Genomic DNA, 14401 nt, shown 5'->3' with positions numbered 1-14401 from the left:
ATGTTTTGGACTCGATCCCTAATTCTTCTGTGTCGATTTATTTATTTATTTTTTTAATATGGCGTCGAATGTCACCGGGCAATAGTGTGAGAAAAGAGGCTCTTTCTCTTTTTGTTTTAGGATCGAACAGCGAAACCCGACCGTTATCCCTTATGTCTCGTAATAAACGCCATTGTAATTGCACACGCGAACTACAACACCAAACAAACAGTTGGCACCAGAATCGCTAACCAGATCTCGCATATTTCAGTGTATTATGTAATGTGTTTCAGGGTGAGGGGTTCCTCTAATCGGGACAGAGGTACATGTACGTTGAGTTTTTATGTCGCTTAACTACAGAGATTTCTTTTCTTTTTTTTTTTCAGTTCGTGTGCGAGACATTTTTTGCTGTAATAGTTTTGGCATTTAGGAAGCGAGACCGAAGTCTCTCCCTGTTCCCATTGTGTTGAAACAGTGGTTCATATTGTGCCGAAAGCATTGAAAACTGGTTTAGAAGTATCCCCACAGTTAATGTTTCTTTCTTTTTTCTTTTCTTTTTTCTGGTTTGAATTCTTTAGAGTTGATTATGTTGGACATGACCATGCTCTGGGGTAAAGGAATGTTTAGGAGGGTGTAATTACTGCTATCAGACTGTAGAGCTGGAGACTCCTTTAGCAGCCTGTGATTTATCTGGCTGCTTTGACCGGGCTAAACAGCAGAGAAGGAATTGTGGAGACATTCTCTGACATTTGTTTTTATTCGTCCTGCTTTCATCTGGGGCAGGCGAGGCACGGATACAGAATGTGTGCCCTTCTTTCCGAGCCCTTACAGCGCTGGGCATCATGCACACAGTGCAGATCTTTGAGTCGCACTGAGGAGTGGTTAAAGGAGGCTGGTACTATCAGGCACAGCTGATCCAAGAGGCTGACTCTGAAGCCCTGACTCACTCACTGAGCTCTGCTCGCCTCTGTGAGCGTCATCCAACTATCCTGAACACAATCAAACCGCTGTCTCTGAATGGGAATCGGGGAGGAGAGTGGCGAGCGAGGTTGAAAGGTGGAAAAGGAAGAGGCTGTTCTGAAGTTAGATAATACGTAGTTTAGTTTCAGTAGCGTTTCATCTGTCTAGTCTGGGTACACACAGGGGTGTCGTGGTGGCAGACATGTGAGTGACGGGATCAGCCATGAAAGATCTCTGAAAAGTCACTCTGTTTCACAGCTTGGGGCGTCAATGCCTTTATAACTCGTGCTTCTGAATAGCTTTCAGAAAGTAAAGTATGCCAGCTGTGGAATGTTATCTAATACGTGTTTACGTTTGGCCCTCAAACTATTTTTGTTTCCTAAAAAAAATGATTGACGTTTGTTCTGTTCAGCATTTTAATAATAGAACCACAGCCGGCTTTTGACACCGACGTGTGCTACTTTCGGCTTTATCAGGTAAAGAGTAGAGTCGTCCTGCACAGTTTGTCTGGAGTCCATCTTGAGTTGGTTAGACAGCGGGAACCCATGAATTCCTTCCTTCAACCATCTCGCCATCACCCTGAACCTTAGATAAATATCACATGATCTGGCTTTGTTCTCAGCTGCTGATGAAGATGGCATAATCAAAACTAGATAAGAACTATACAATGTTTATCTGATTTTGGGCTGCGGAAAAAAAAAAAAAGAAAAAAAAAAGCGCATTTACTCCAGAAAGCTGGTATTCGTGAAAACCCCGTAAATTCAGAAAAATATTCATGTCCTACTCGTGCTCCTGAGCGTGTGTAAATTTACACATAAGAAGACAACCTCGACTTCAAGTTATATAATTTTGCATGGATTAGTGCACTTTTAAATCTGGAGTATTCTGTTGAGATTAAATTGCTTTTTGAATTTATAATAATAATAATAATATTTACAGCATTTAGCACATGCCTTTTTCCAGAGGGTTTAAGTCTCCATCAAACTTGTGGGAAAAAAAAAAATTATTAGAATTAATTGCACGATATGAAAAATAAACATAAACAGATGACTGGTTGGTACGTCTACACATAGCTGTAAGCCGTAAACAAATGCCCCAGCTGGCGGAAGATGTAGTGCTTGCTTGTTGATGATGATGATGATGATGATAATAATAATAATAATAATAATAATAATAATAATAATAATAAATATTTTACTGGCATAGAGGTGAGTCAAAATAACTTCCACGTATGTCTTTACACTTTTACCCTGATAGTCCATTTTGTGCTCAGTCTTTGCCCTTGAGCTTTTATAGAGTTTTATGGGTGTCGCTACATGCATTTGAGCTGTGTCAGGAATGTGCTTTGTACTTCATGGGTTATCGATATACGCGCAAGTATAAAGTATAATGTTTCTGAAACGTTTCTAAATCTGGAGGAAGATTTTAGTTTAGTTTGGCTTATGCAAAAAAATTTCCACACAGCTTTACTAAAAGATTTGATAAATGAGATCCAGTGTTCGCGTAGACTTATTGCTTGGACTTACAGAATTGTACGTAAATGTGCGGCGTGTCATCCTTTGCACATCGCTTAACAAATCCACGTGAATATACCAGATTTACTATCCGTGATCGTTCCAAACAGGCTAGCTTGGTTCTTGCGGCGCACTCGAGAAATCGATTAGTGTAGTCTTGATTGCGTTCCCTGGAGAGGGCAGATATGAATGAAAAGGTGCTGGATACAGTAATAATAACTACAAGTACGAGTTCTACATTTTGTACAAAACGAATAATCTTAAATGGGTCGAAATAAAATCCTTGGAAGAAAGTCCAAGGGAGAAAGAGTGATGAAAGTGAAGTTAAGACCTGTGGTGTACATGTGCAATAATGTTTGATCTGAGGGGTTAATTCAGTGTTGTGTGTTTGCAGATTGTTATTAATAGATCTATCGTAATAATTCTATATACAATACGTCTTATTTGCGCTCGAATTCTCATGTCCTTGTTTGCACCCTTTCTTTACTTCCTTGGAGGGAGGCGCTAAGGAGCAAGGAAAGGAAACTTAGAGGCACAATTAAAGAATTAGGAAACGCCCACTGATCGTACAAGTTTTTCTTGCATATTTTTGTTAATGGGATGGAATCTTAACCTGGAGTCTTGAAACCAGGATGTCCAATTCCTGTTATTTGTGCTAAATGTGCTCCATTTAAGTAGGTGTCGTCCAGTCTTTTAAAAATATGAGTAACGGTCCTCCTCCGTTTATGTGCGACTGGCCACGACGATATGTCTCTCATCCTCATTTTCACATCCAAATGAAAAATGTCTCTTCCTAATGGAGGATTGTGAATTCCATGGAAGGTCTAAGCGACTTGTTCAAACGGTGTGAGGTTTTTCTTTCGACAAGAGCACAGAATAACCAGATCTTGGAAAATACTGAATTAGGGAACTCGCAATAGCAATTTTCAGCAATTCACATGAACGTGCATGCGAACAAGCAAGTTTAGAAGCATATTTAATGAACAGTCCAATCCAGATAACAGATGAGGATTGAGCCCCTGAAGAGGAGTCTTCTCACTCTCTGTAGACCAGTGTCTAAGTGAGATGTTTGTGTCGTTGTTGCTCGGTTTGGATTTGTGCAAACACTATGAAATACGAGCTTTGCTCTTCATAAACATGCTTTTGCTCCAACCGCACATTGAGGCACAGGGCTGGGGACTGTTCTGTAATTGTGTGTGTGTGTGTGTGTGTGTGTAGGGGAGTGAGGGAGAATGGAACGTAATGAGATGTCTGGAACAGAGGGGTTGTTGGAGGAGCTGGGTTCACCCGTAAAGAATGTATGCTGACTTGCCCAGAGTTCACCCTCTGCAGTAAGAGGAGATTCTTCTGAGGCTTTGCCCCGGGCCTGGCCTCGCTGAAGGCGCCTTTTGAAACGGTTTCCAAGGCCACCGCTCTAGAGCTCGGATAATTGGGATGCACTGCTGCTTTCCAGTTCCGAGCGTTGCTCTGCCGTTTCTGTCGCTTAACTGTCAGAGCGGTGCTTTGTCTGCTGTGGATTATGACGGTGCCAAAACGAAAAGTCATTTCTTGCCCACAGACTAATCAGCTCTCTTTCCATCTGATTTGCGTCCTTCGATTTAATTCGATGTAATTTTGGTCTTCCATAACTGTTTGCTCGGAACCGTGCAACCCCGTCGTGCGTTTTTAAACACGCACCCATAAGAGAGTTTGCTCTTTTCTAAAGGAGCATGTTTGCACATTTTTGTCTCCGTCTCCAGAATGTCTGCCTAACTCCTCACGTCCTGTATATTTAGATTTACTCCACAAGGACTTTGCGAGACCTCAAAGAGGTGTTTTGCTCTAATTATTATTTTTTTTTTTTTGGGCGACTTGTGGTGATTCTGTACAGCTCAAAACTCGCAGTGCTCGATCAACAAGCGGTAACAGACCAGTGAGAGTACTCGTCGCACTAAAAGATCTTAACTCGGAGTTTATTTTTAAAACGCATTCCTGCTAAGAGCAACCTTTTACTAAAGAGTCATAAGAAATCTTAATGATTCACATGAATGAGTTTTTTGTCCGTTTGGCTAACACGCTAGCTAATGAAATGACGATTCTTCTAACGCAGCTCTGTTACGTTCTCAGATATGATCGGCTAGATATAAATGTTCTTTAACGGCACAGCTGTAACCGTAGTGCCAGATGTAATTCAAATCTCAGCTTTATTAAAGCACTCATTCTAATAAATGAATCATTTCTATAGTAACCGCGTATACAGGCAATCCGTTCAGGAGTTTTTTTTTTTTGCGGCCAAACGTGCTCGAGTTTGCTGCGGCTTTTTTCAAAATGTGCGATGCGATTTTCAGATGTTTGATTTTTTTTGCTTTTACTTGAATTGGTGAAATTATGCGGCGATGTTTGTTGGTCAGTGAGACCTTTTAACCATACTCATGTTTGACACGCGGGAATCGAAGAGAGCTTTGGCTGAATGCGTGTTGTGATGACTTCTTGGGCCAAATTCGATTGAATTGGGTAATTTTTGACTAATTGAGTAATTTTTCATAAATGGCAAGCCGATTATTGCAGAGTTTGCTTGATTTTTTTGCGTTCGTTTCTGCGATCGCGAAATCCTGGAGGGGCGCTTGTGGCAGATGCTCCACGTAATCTAATCTAATAAATAGAAACATGCTGTTATTGAACAAAGAAAACCATGCATTGATGTGGTGAAGCTTTTTGTAAGGACATGTTTATTTCATGTTTATGGAGGGCTGCTCAAGTGTCAAGTCAGTAGGCCTGTAGGACAGAGGACTGCGCTTTACAGTTAATTGGCAACAGAACTGCATATTGTGTTCATTTTGAGCGGGTGTGTGGGGAAGAGAGGCCGGTGAGGGACCGACTGCTGTAACGTAACCACAACGTTGTGTTTTACGACATTTAAACGCAACTATAAATGGTTAAAAAGTATGACGTTATTCATGAAACAAATGAAAAATGAAAGTGCTGCTGGTTTCAGCTGCTCGAGGAATCGGCACTGAGACAGCTGTAAGCAGTGCAGGGGAATGCAGGGAAATTGCCTTCCTAGTGCTGTTTTCACTGCACCTCAGGGAGTCGCTTCCACTCTCCACCCTCAACACCACGGCAGAGCAATCCAGCTTCCTGTATGTCTCCATGTGTGAAGGGGTGCGACTGCAAAATTGCAAACTATTGTCTGGACTGAAAAGATCTTCGAGTTCAGTTCAGCGAGGTGTTTCTGGAAAGGCCGAGTCTCGTGTTTCATGGGCAATGCCGTCCTCATGTTGTGCTGTGCTCACGTCTGATTGAATGCAGCTGAAGAAACAGCCTAGTAGATTTTCTCATTATGTCCCCACTCCTCCCTTCGCACTGGTTTTGCTTACTCCTCATTTTTATCCGTTGTACCGGCTGTGCCGAGTTTCTTTACATTTTCACGAACTTTGACCCGTCTTACATTTTTTTTTTTTTTTTTTTTTTTTTTTTTTTTTTTTTTAACATTTCTTGCTGTCCTCCTCACACTTTCTCTTGCGCTTATCTTTCATTCTCTCTCTTTGTTGTTCTCTCACTCATTCTCTGTGTAAGCATCAGTCACTAGGCATTAGTATTCTGATGCAGGCGTTCTGGACACACAGAGAGGGCTTAAAATCTATCCCCTTCCCCCTCCTGTAGTTTACTTATCAGCCTGTGAGGACACTCGAGGTTTTTTAAGTGCGCTCTGTTGGCCTTTGGGAACCTGAGGAACACCAGCACAGTGAAGACCGTCTCACTGAAATCTTTCAGTTTAGTGTGGCCGTGAATTACAATAAGAGGAAATATGGCTTTTCTAAGCTTGCGAATCTTTCGTTATGAAGCTGTTCATCACAGAATAATGCAGGAGTGAGGATCTGGAACTTGATGTGGCTGAATTATTGGGTTGTGGCATGAACACGTTGCCTGTCCATGCTCTCGGTAACTGATACTCGCTTTTTGTTTGTTCTCTCGAACTGAAACTGCTGACTGAGTGAGCGTTTCTGAAGCGAAGTTCAGTATCAGGGGGTGGGGCAGTGGGGATAGTGGGATTTGGGGGTGATTTTATTGTATAAACTTAAACTATTAAAAGATCGCAAAAGGTTGAAAGAAAGTGAAGGCCTAACTTCTGTATCAACGGTTCTTATCTATTAAATGTATTTTGTCTGGGCTCAACAATAATGTATTAAGAATGATGGTCACTATTTTGCACTATTAAATACTTCAGTATTGAATAAACAATTGTTTATTCACTTATGAGTTTTGCCAGTGAAGCTGTGCAGTCTTAATCTCGTCTCGGAATCAGAGAGAGGGAAATTGCACCGTGGTTGTAAAAGTTAGATTATTGCAATCGTATGAGGTTTGATCGCAAGTTAATACTGAATAAAATATTTTTTTCTTTTTTTTTTTTCTTTCTTTCTAGCATTAGGCTGACCTAATGCTATAATCAATGCATTTTGACACAGGATGCATTTTATTTCTTAATCTAAGGCTTTTTATTCAACTGTTTATTTAGGAGACTTCACTACTCATGCCCTCTACCTATTATAGAGTATTATTACTTTGTACATCCTACTTATTTATCTGCACAAAAAAAAAATAAAAAAGTGGTGGAAAAGCGTATTTGAATGTAACCTGACAAAAGTAAATGTGTTTTTGCTAAGTTACGTACAAGTGGGGGGAAAAAAATCCTGTATTGAAACTACTTTTTGCAAATACATTTTGTTTAAAAATCCACTGCTGCTGGACTCGATTGCGCAAAACTTGGGACTTGGCCATCCTGTTTAAGTCTAGAGTGCTGATAGGGATGTACTTGCGCAATTCTTCCTCGGATCTTTTTTCGGTCTACTCTAATGATAACCGTGCGATACCCACTCGTGAGAGAAATTTTTCTATCATGGTATAGTTTTTAAAATGATCACAGCATCAGTATATACGGTTGAGTGATGTTCCTGGAGCAAAAAATGAAAACGGTGAAAAGTGGAGATGCGTGGTGGTGTTTTTTCGTCAGACAGCGACGTGATGCGATTTTAAGAACCACACTCATTAAACACCAGTTCAGACGAGCTCATCACTGTCGGTCAATTATGTTTGATCATATGTCAATCATGACCACCGTTTTTGGTTTCCTCGATTAATTAATTATGCAGCCTTGGTACACTGCCTAATTACTGAGGTTGTGCCATATTGAAGAGACATGGCAACATTGGAGAACTGAAGTAGAGCTTGAACACAAAGCTCGCTGTCTGTCACTATTCAGACCGTGAAATTGCATTCTCTTTTGCTAGGTTTGCTGTGAGCGCTTCAGTGGGTAATTTCCCAGCATTGTTGGGACTGGGGAGAGAGCATGGCGACTGTGGCCTTTGGGCCCTATTCTGTGTGGTCGGATAGCAGCGTGAGCGGCCAAGGGCCCAGGGTACTGATTCACAGTGAAAATGAGGAGCAGCCGGATCAGGCAGTTAGATTAGGTAACTGTTATGATGCAATTGTTATTAATCATTTAAAATGTTGGACGTGTATAGGGTAAAACTGAAACGGAATATCTACTCGGCTTACAGGACCATTAACAAAACTTGCAACCTCTTGTCAATTGACCATCATTTCTATCTTGGATTGAAGTGTTCACATGGGGAATATACAGTATAATGATGGTGAAACCTTGCTGGTGATTAAAGTCCCCATGAAATCAAAATTGGAGATGTGTGGCTTTTAGTATGAATATGTTAGCCTTAAGGTTGACAATGACAAAACTGGCATTTAGAAGATATATACACTCAAGATTTACACTCTCTCTACCATCAGCTCGTCATCAGATTTTCTGCGCAATCAAACGCTCTCTCGAATCTCAAGTGTCCCGCCCACAACGTTGTAAAAATCACAGTGCCGAGGTGACCCTTGTTGAGCGAGAGAAGTCGTATCGGCAAGCACGGGTCGTAAGCGTGTCTCTTGGCTGTTCGAACGTGTGTTTTATTCAGTTTATTCAACTGTAAGTCGGTTAAGAAGGAAATGGCTCGGATTCATTATTTCAATTTAGATTTTTTGTCAAGTACGGCTCAGCCCTGGCTGTAAGGTAAGGTAAGCTAAACGTTATTGGCTATTTAAAAAGGGGGAGGAGCCACCCGATGTCCCGCCGTGACTTCCTGTTTGGAAGTGGAAATTACGTCAACACATGGAATAACGCTGTGTGTGTTTCAAGGCACTTCAAAATGCACTAGGTCTGTTTTTGCCCTTGGTGTTATGTAACAGAAAGCTTTTGGGTATTAAACGCATGAATAATGAAAATTTTTGCTAATATTTTCGTAGTTCGAGAGATTAGAAGGGACCGAGTCATTTGTAGTGCAGAACTGTGTTCAAGGTGTAGTTTAGAAAAGAAAATGAGATGTATACTTGAGTGTATTCTACATTTAGTCCTGGTATATAAATATTGGAGAATGTATGAATCAAGTTCTACTTTCCTGTCTAATGTGCAAAAGCTCAGTATAGGAGACTAGATGGAATTTTTCCTCAGCGTCTAATATTACATTTGTTCTCCCACTATTTATTAAGCCGTAGTCTTTTATAGTTGCTCGACACTGCTAAGCTTTAAACTGTTTACCATTCAGATTTTGATCTGAACATGTTACACCCAAAGAGCTTGGATTTTTATAGATGTGATGCGATGATTTATTGAGGTGGATGCCTAATTGTCCGATCGTTTTACACGTTATCTTTCTAGCCTGGGGAGGTTCGAGGTCTTGTCTTGTGGCTCCTAATGGAACCCAGCGCTGATGTCGGGTGTGAGTTGAGGTTCATCCTTAGCGTGGTCCTCATGGGATAATGAAGAACAGCCTTCCAGCTCAGGGAGTGAAGACTGTGAGAAGCTGCTTGACAGAATCCTCTCGCTGTCCTCGCTCCTCAGGTTCACAAAGTGTGCCGGAATGTTCCTTCTCCTCGGGTCAGGAAGTAGCCGGATGCTCAAACAGGAAGTCTCTTGTTTAATATCTCCTCTTCTATTTCAGGCAAACTAAGTAGCGGTGTCATGTCAAGGACATCTTCATCTTTTTAGATCTGCATGCCCCAAAAAAGCTCAACTTTTTAGAAGATTTAATTGTCCGAATGGATGCAGGGGGAAATTTTGGGGAAGGGGGATGGAAGGAATGTCTTCCAAAAAAGCTGAAGGCTTTCTGTTAATGATTGATGAGCTGTGGTGTTATCAGTCCTGTTTCTAAAAACTTTCATCCAGCTGCTCCTGACCCCTCCCCTCTTCCTCCTCCTGCTCATGTGTTTTAATCCTCATACACCCAGCACATTCCAGCACTGAGGCCCAGTTCACCGCACCGCACCGCACTGCACCCCCCCCCCCCCCCCCCCCCTCCCCATTTCAGCTCCCAGCACATCCTCCTCACGTTCCACACATCCTTAGCCTCTTCCACTCCGGCTTCTATCTCCTCCGTCAGATGAATGACATAATGATAATTAACCGAGCAGGAGGAGGGAAAGGGAAGTTTAACAGTGTTGTCTTACTTTTGTCACCAGAAGTCCATGCACAACTGCAGAGGATGTACGTTGGCCTTGCTCCATTTAAAACAAACAGTAGAAGCACACTCTTAGATAGAGATTTAATTTTGGCTTTGTTTGGTTTTGTCAGCATCCTGATCCTTATTGTGAATCTCTACCAGGAGGAATGCAGCGTTCAGATACTTATCTTAATTTAAACCTCTTTATTTTCCAGAGAGTTGTCTTGTGAATAGTTGTGCGTCAGTACCGCCAAAATAAAACCTTTTTTGTTTTGTTGTATGGGTCTGCTGAAAATTTTTACCCTTGTATACCTCTGGCCCAAGCAGATAATGTTTGCGCAAGAGCAGCAGTACTGCTGTCGACTACGAGAACCCCATCTCCCCCCCTCTTCAAAGGATACAGATGCATGCCTGAGTCCCCATGTGACATAATAGCTGTGCAGCCATGGCAGCAGCAGGAGGCTCCGAGTCAGTGTAGCTCTAGTGAGAGCCCTCTGTGTAGAGATGTGGTCATGTTAGCTGTTGGACCCCCAGTAGCTCTCTTTGTACTGCGTGTGAGGTGCCGGGTTTGTCGTCCACAGGCCATTATTTATTTTTTTTGTTTGTTTTTTTTGTTTAAGGTTCAGCTCTCGGTCCTGCCTGGACGCCATGTCTGCATCTGTCTCCACTTCTTACACACCTCCAGATGTGTGCAACTGGCATTTAATAATAGCACTAGTGTGCAAGTGGGACTTTATAAGCCTGAAGCGAGCAGATTTTTGTTATAGCACTGTGTCCTATCCAGTTTTCACATGTGAATAAAATGTGAGGGGGGGAAAAACTTTGTGTTTTGGTTTGTCTGTTAAACCTCCACCCCTCCCCCATCCCCCATCTGCAAGGGCTTTGTATGGTTTCACTTGGGGAAAGGGATAACCTAGATAGTCTTCGTCTTGTTTGGATTGTTGTTGTTGTTGTTGTTGTTGTTGTTGTTTGCTCTGCTTGTCTACATAGAAGTCCAACTACATTTTTAAGTAAGTTTCAAAGTTCTTAGCTTTAGACGCCGTCATCTAATGAAAAAGGATGTGCTTCGGAATGTGCCATACATGATGTACATCATGCCTCTCTCATGTGTTTTGACATTTGAGCTCTTTTTTTTTTATTTTTTTTTTTACATATTATACCGAAAACAAATACAGCTTATATTGTGTGTGGGTGTGGGGGGAGTTAATGCTGTAAGTACAAGTTTATTTGAAATTGGTCTGCTTCTGAGTTCTCCTAGTCAATATCTACAAATTCTGCTGTCAGTCACAGTTTTATCATCATGTCTTTTTATAATATCTGATGTATGATTTAAGTGGCACAAGTGTTGATGTTCACTTGAAAAACAAACAAATAAATCTCTAACTTGGCTCTCAGATATGGGTGTCCTGGAGTGGAGTTCACTGGACTTCATAAGGAGACTGCAACCGTCACACAGATACACTTCCTCCATGGACAGGTAACCATTTATCTATCCATCTATCCATCTATCCATCTATCTATCTATCTATCACCATGCAGCAGTTTACCCCATTCATGGAGCGGTTCAGGCTACAGTTTTTGGACCAGGATCAATTTGCCATGCTTTAGATTAGAAAAAAATGTAATGTGGGGTGATTATTATTATTATTATTAATAGCATCATTTATTGTCATTTATGGAGTGGTTCAGTTCGCAATTCTTGGGCCAAATTTGATTTCCTGTCATGTTTCAGATTAGACTGAAATGAAATGTGGAAAGTTTTGATCATCATCTCCAGTTTGGTACAGGCATATTTCCATCGCAATGAGCCATGCTTTGTCCTTCGGTTTTCCTTGTTCTTGATTAAAAATAGTGTGTCTTTGGTGCCAAATCTTGCTGGAGGAAAGCCTATGCCCGAGTTAGCACCCAGGATGGGGAAAAGAAGTGCTGCCATTTTCAGCATGCATGAATGTATTTGCATGACACTGCCAAAAGCACGTCTATGGATCGACGATGACTCGATTCCCATTCTCATAATGGCAGTTTAAGCAGTGCAGCCGAAACCCGATTCCAGATCTGTCAGTTTATCTCACTATTCGATTCTACTAGCAAACGTGCAAGAGCGCTTTGTCTGTTGCTCAGCATACAGATCGATGCGCAAACCTGCTACTTTGATGAGCAAGGTCCCACTTGCAGTACAGTAGCCTAGAGATGAGGCGTTCTTTCTTTGTTAATTCAAACAAATTGCATCACGGCTAGCCGGCCATTAGGTTTGTTGCTTTTTAAAATAGTCTTGATTAAATTAATAAACTACTACTTTTAAGCTTAGCTGCATGCACACAATGAATGTGCATGACCTTTTGAAATGGTAATATTATTATAATAAAACCTGCACTGCATAAATAATACAGGCTACGAGATAATGCCTGTAATTTGCCAACATAAGAATGCGGCTCACGGCACATGGACTGTAGAACTGTGGATTTTGGTTTTTGTTCAAAACGGCAACACTCCTAATTTTAGGTGATTTGAATTAGTAATATGAGAATTGAAGGCTGGATTTCTCAACTTTGTTTACTGCAAGTGTATTCGATGCAGTATTAGGTGGGGAGACGGGAATAATTAGTTGAACAATGTGTCTGTCCTGCTAAAAAAACAAACAAACAAACAAAAAAACAATTCTCAGCCCTAGTACATGTTTGAATTTCCAGGGAAGGATTCTGTCCCTGCTGGACGATAACACTTTGCACCTGTGGGAGATTGTGCAGAAGGGTTTCTGCTCCCACCTGGACGAGGTGCGCTGCTTCAGCTTCCCCGGCAGACCTGGCATCGAGAGCACCTGGTGAAGACTCTACTCAAACTTGATCATTTTCCCCTAATTGCTAATAAAGCGTAGATCTTTCTGCTATTGTTTAGGTGTTAGCCTTCATGTTGGTGTCTGTGTAAAGAGGAACCATTGGAAGTAAAGTTATAGCGTTTTACAGATTGGTTGCCCTAAATGTGATGACCGAGAAAAGTGCATTTAATGATTTTGTTCCGGTTCCTCTTTAAGACACCAGCTCCTCGATTTTATTCATTTAATTTGCATTTATTACATAATAAATATAAGGAAAATGATTTCATATCAGCCTTTATTTATATCCACAGACTGACTGAATGAAGTTCAGTAATGGCCTTTATTTTATATGAAATAAATATATATTTTATTTAGAATGTTTTATACTTATTGTGTGTCATGGAAATGCCTTTGAGGGTCGTGATGCGATCTTTTTGGTTATGCTGGTTACTGTAGTGCGACGCGTGTGACTGTCCTTATGCCGAAACTGAGCTGTGATCTCTTGGCCGTGGGCACTGAGGGTGGTGGAGTCCACTTCCTGGAGCTGCCCACGTTCACACTGCTGAACAAGTCACTGTTCCAAGATGAAGTCATGCAGAGGTAATCCGACCCTCCTGACCTTACTGCAAAGCAGGAACATCAAAGTTAAGTTATTACATTTTATCATTAGAAGATGTACAGTTGTGCTCATAAATTTACATACACCTTGCAGAATCTGCAAAATGTTAATAATTAAAAAAAAAAAAAAAAAAGATGGATCCTAAATATTGCATTCAGTTTTTTTTTTTTATTGAGTTCTGTCCTGAATAATCCATTTCACATAACAGATGTTTATATATAGTCTACAAGACAGCCAGGTCTTGCACATTCTTTACTTTTCCACCATCTTCTGCATATTTGAGCCCTTTCCAGCGGTGACTATATGATGCCGAGATCCATCTTTTCACACTGAGGACGACTGAGGGACTCGTACACGACTATTACAAAAGGTGCAAACATTCACTGATGCTCATGAAGGCAACACGATACATTAAGACAAAGGGGGGTGTAAACTTTTGAACAGGATGGTCGGTGTAAATTAATTTGTTTAAAGATCTTTTTTTTTCTTTCCATTTAGTACTGCCCTTATGAGGATATAAAATATTTACATGTTTCTCAGAACACAAAATACTAACAATTTACACCGATTATCCTGTTCAAAAGTTTACACCCCCCCTCCCTGGCTCTTAATGCATCGTGTTGCCTTCTTGAGCATCAGGGAATGTTTGCACCTTGTGTAATAGTCGTGTACGAGTCCCTCAGTCGTCCTCAGTGTGAAAAGATGGATCTCGGCATCATATAGTCTCTGTTGGAAAGGGCTCAAACATGTGCAGAAGATGCTGGAAAAGCAAAGAGTGTGCAGGACCTGGAGGATTTTTCTGAAGAACGGTGGGCAGTTTAACTGCTCAGGACAAACAAGGGACTCGTGAAGAACTCTCACTAAACATAAACGCAGTCGCTGATCATCCAGGTAACGACACACGGGATTAATGATCAAGCGTGTGTAAACTTGTATGTCTTGTAGACCATATGTAAACATCTGTTATGTGAAATAGCTTATTCAGGGCAGAATTAAAAAAACTAAATGCAGTTTTTATCATCCCTCTTACTTTTTTTTT

The 14401-nt window shown here is 41.1% G+C and overlaps 1 protein-coding gene across 1 annotated transcript in view; it reads left to right on the top strand.

Annotated features, from left to right (window-relative positions):
* llgl1 (LLGL scribble cell polarity complex component 1) overlaps positions 1–14401 on the top strand; it is a 33372-nt gene that overhangs the window by 3065 nt on the left and 15906 nt on the right. Inside the window, exons 3-5 of the mRNA XM_017455084.3 lie at positions 11324–11405; positions 12619–12749; positions 13200–13343. Of these exons, the coding sequence (XP_017310573.1) occupies positions 11324–11405; positions 12619–12749; positions 13200–13343 (357 nt within the window). The remainder of the gene's footprint in view (positions 1–11323; positions 11406–12618; positions 12750–13199; positions 13344–14401) is intronic.

Source organism: Ictalurus punctatus, chromosome 24, assembly GCF_001660625.3.
Source record: "Ictalurus punctatus breed USDA103 chromosome 24, Coco_2.0, whole genome shotgun sequence".
NCBI lineage: Eukaryota > Metazoa > Chordata > Actinopteri > Siluriformes > Ictaluridae > Ictalurus > Ictalurus punctatus.
Note: the sequence above shows the minus strand (reverse complement) of the source record. Positions and strands in the feature narration are given on the sequence as shown.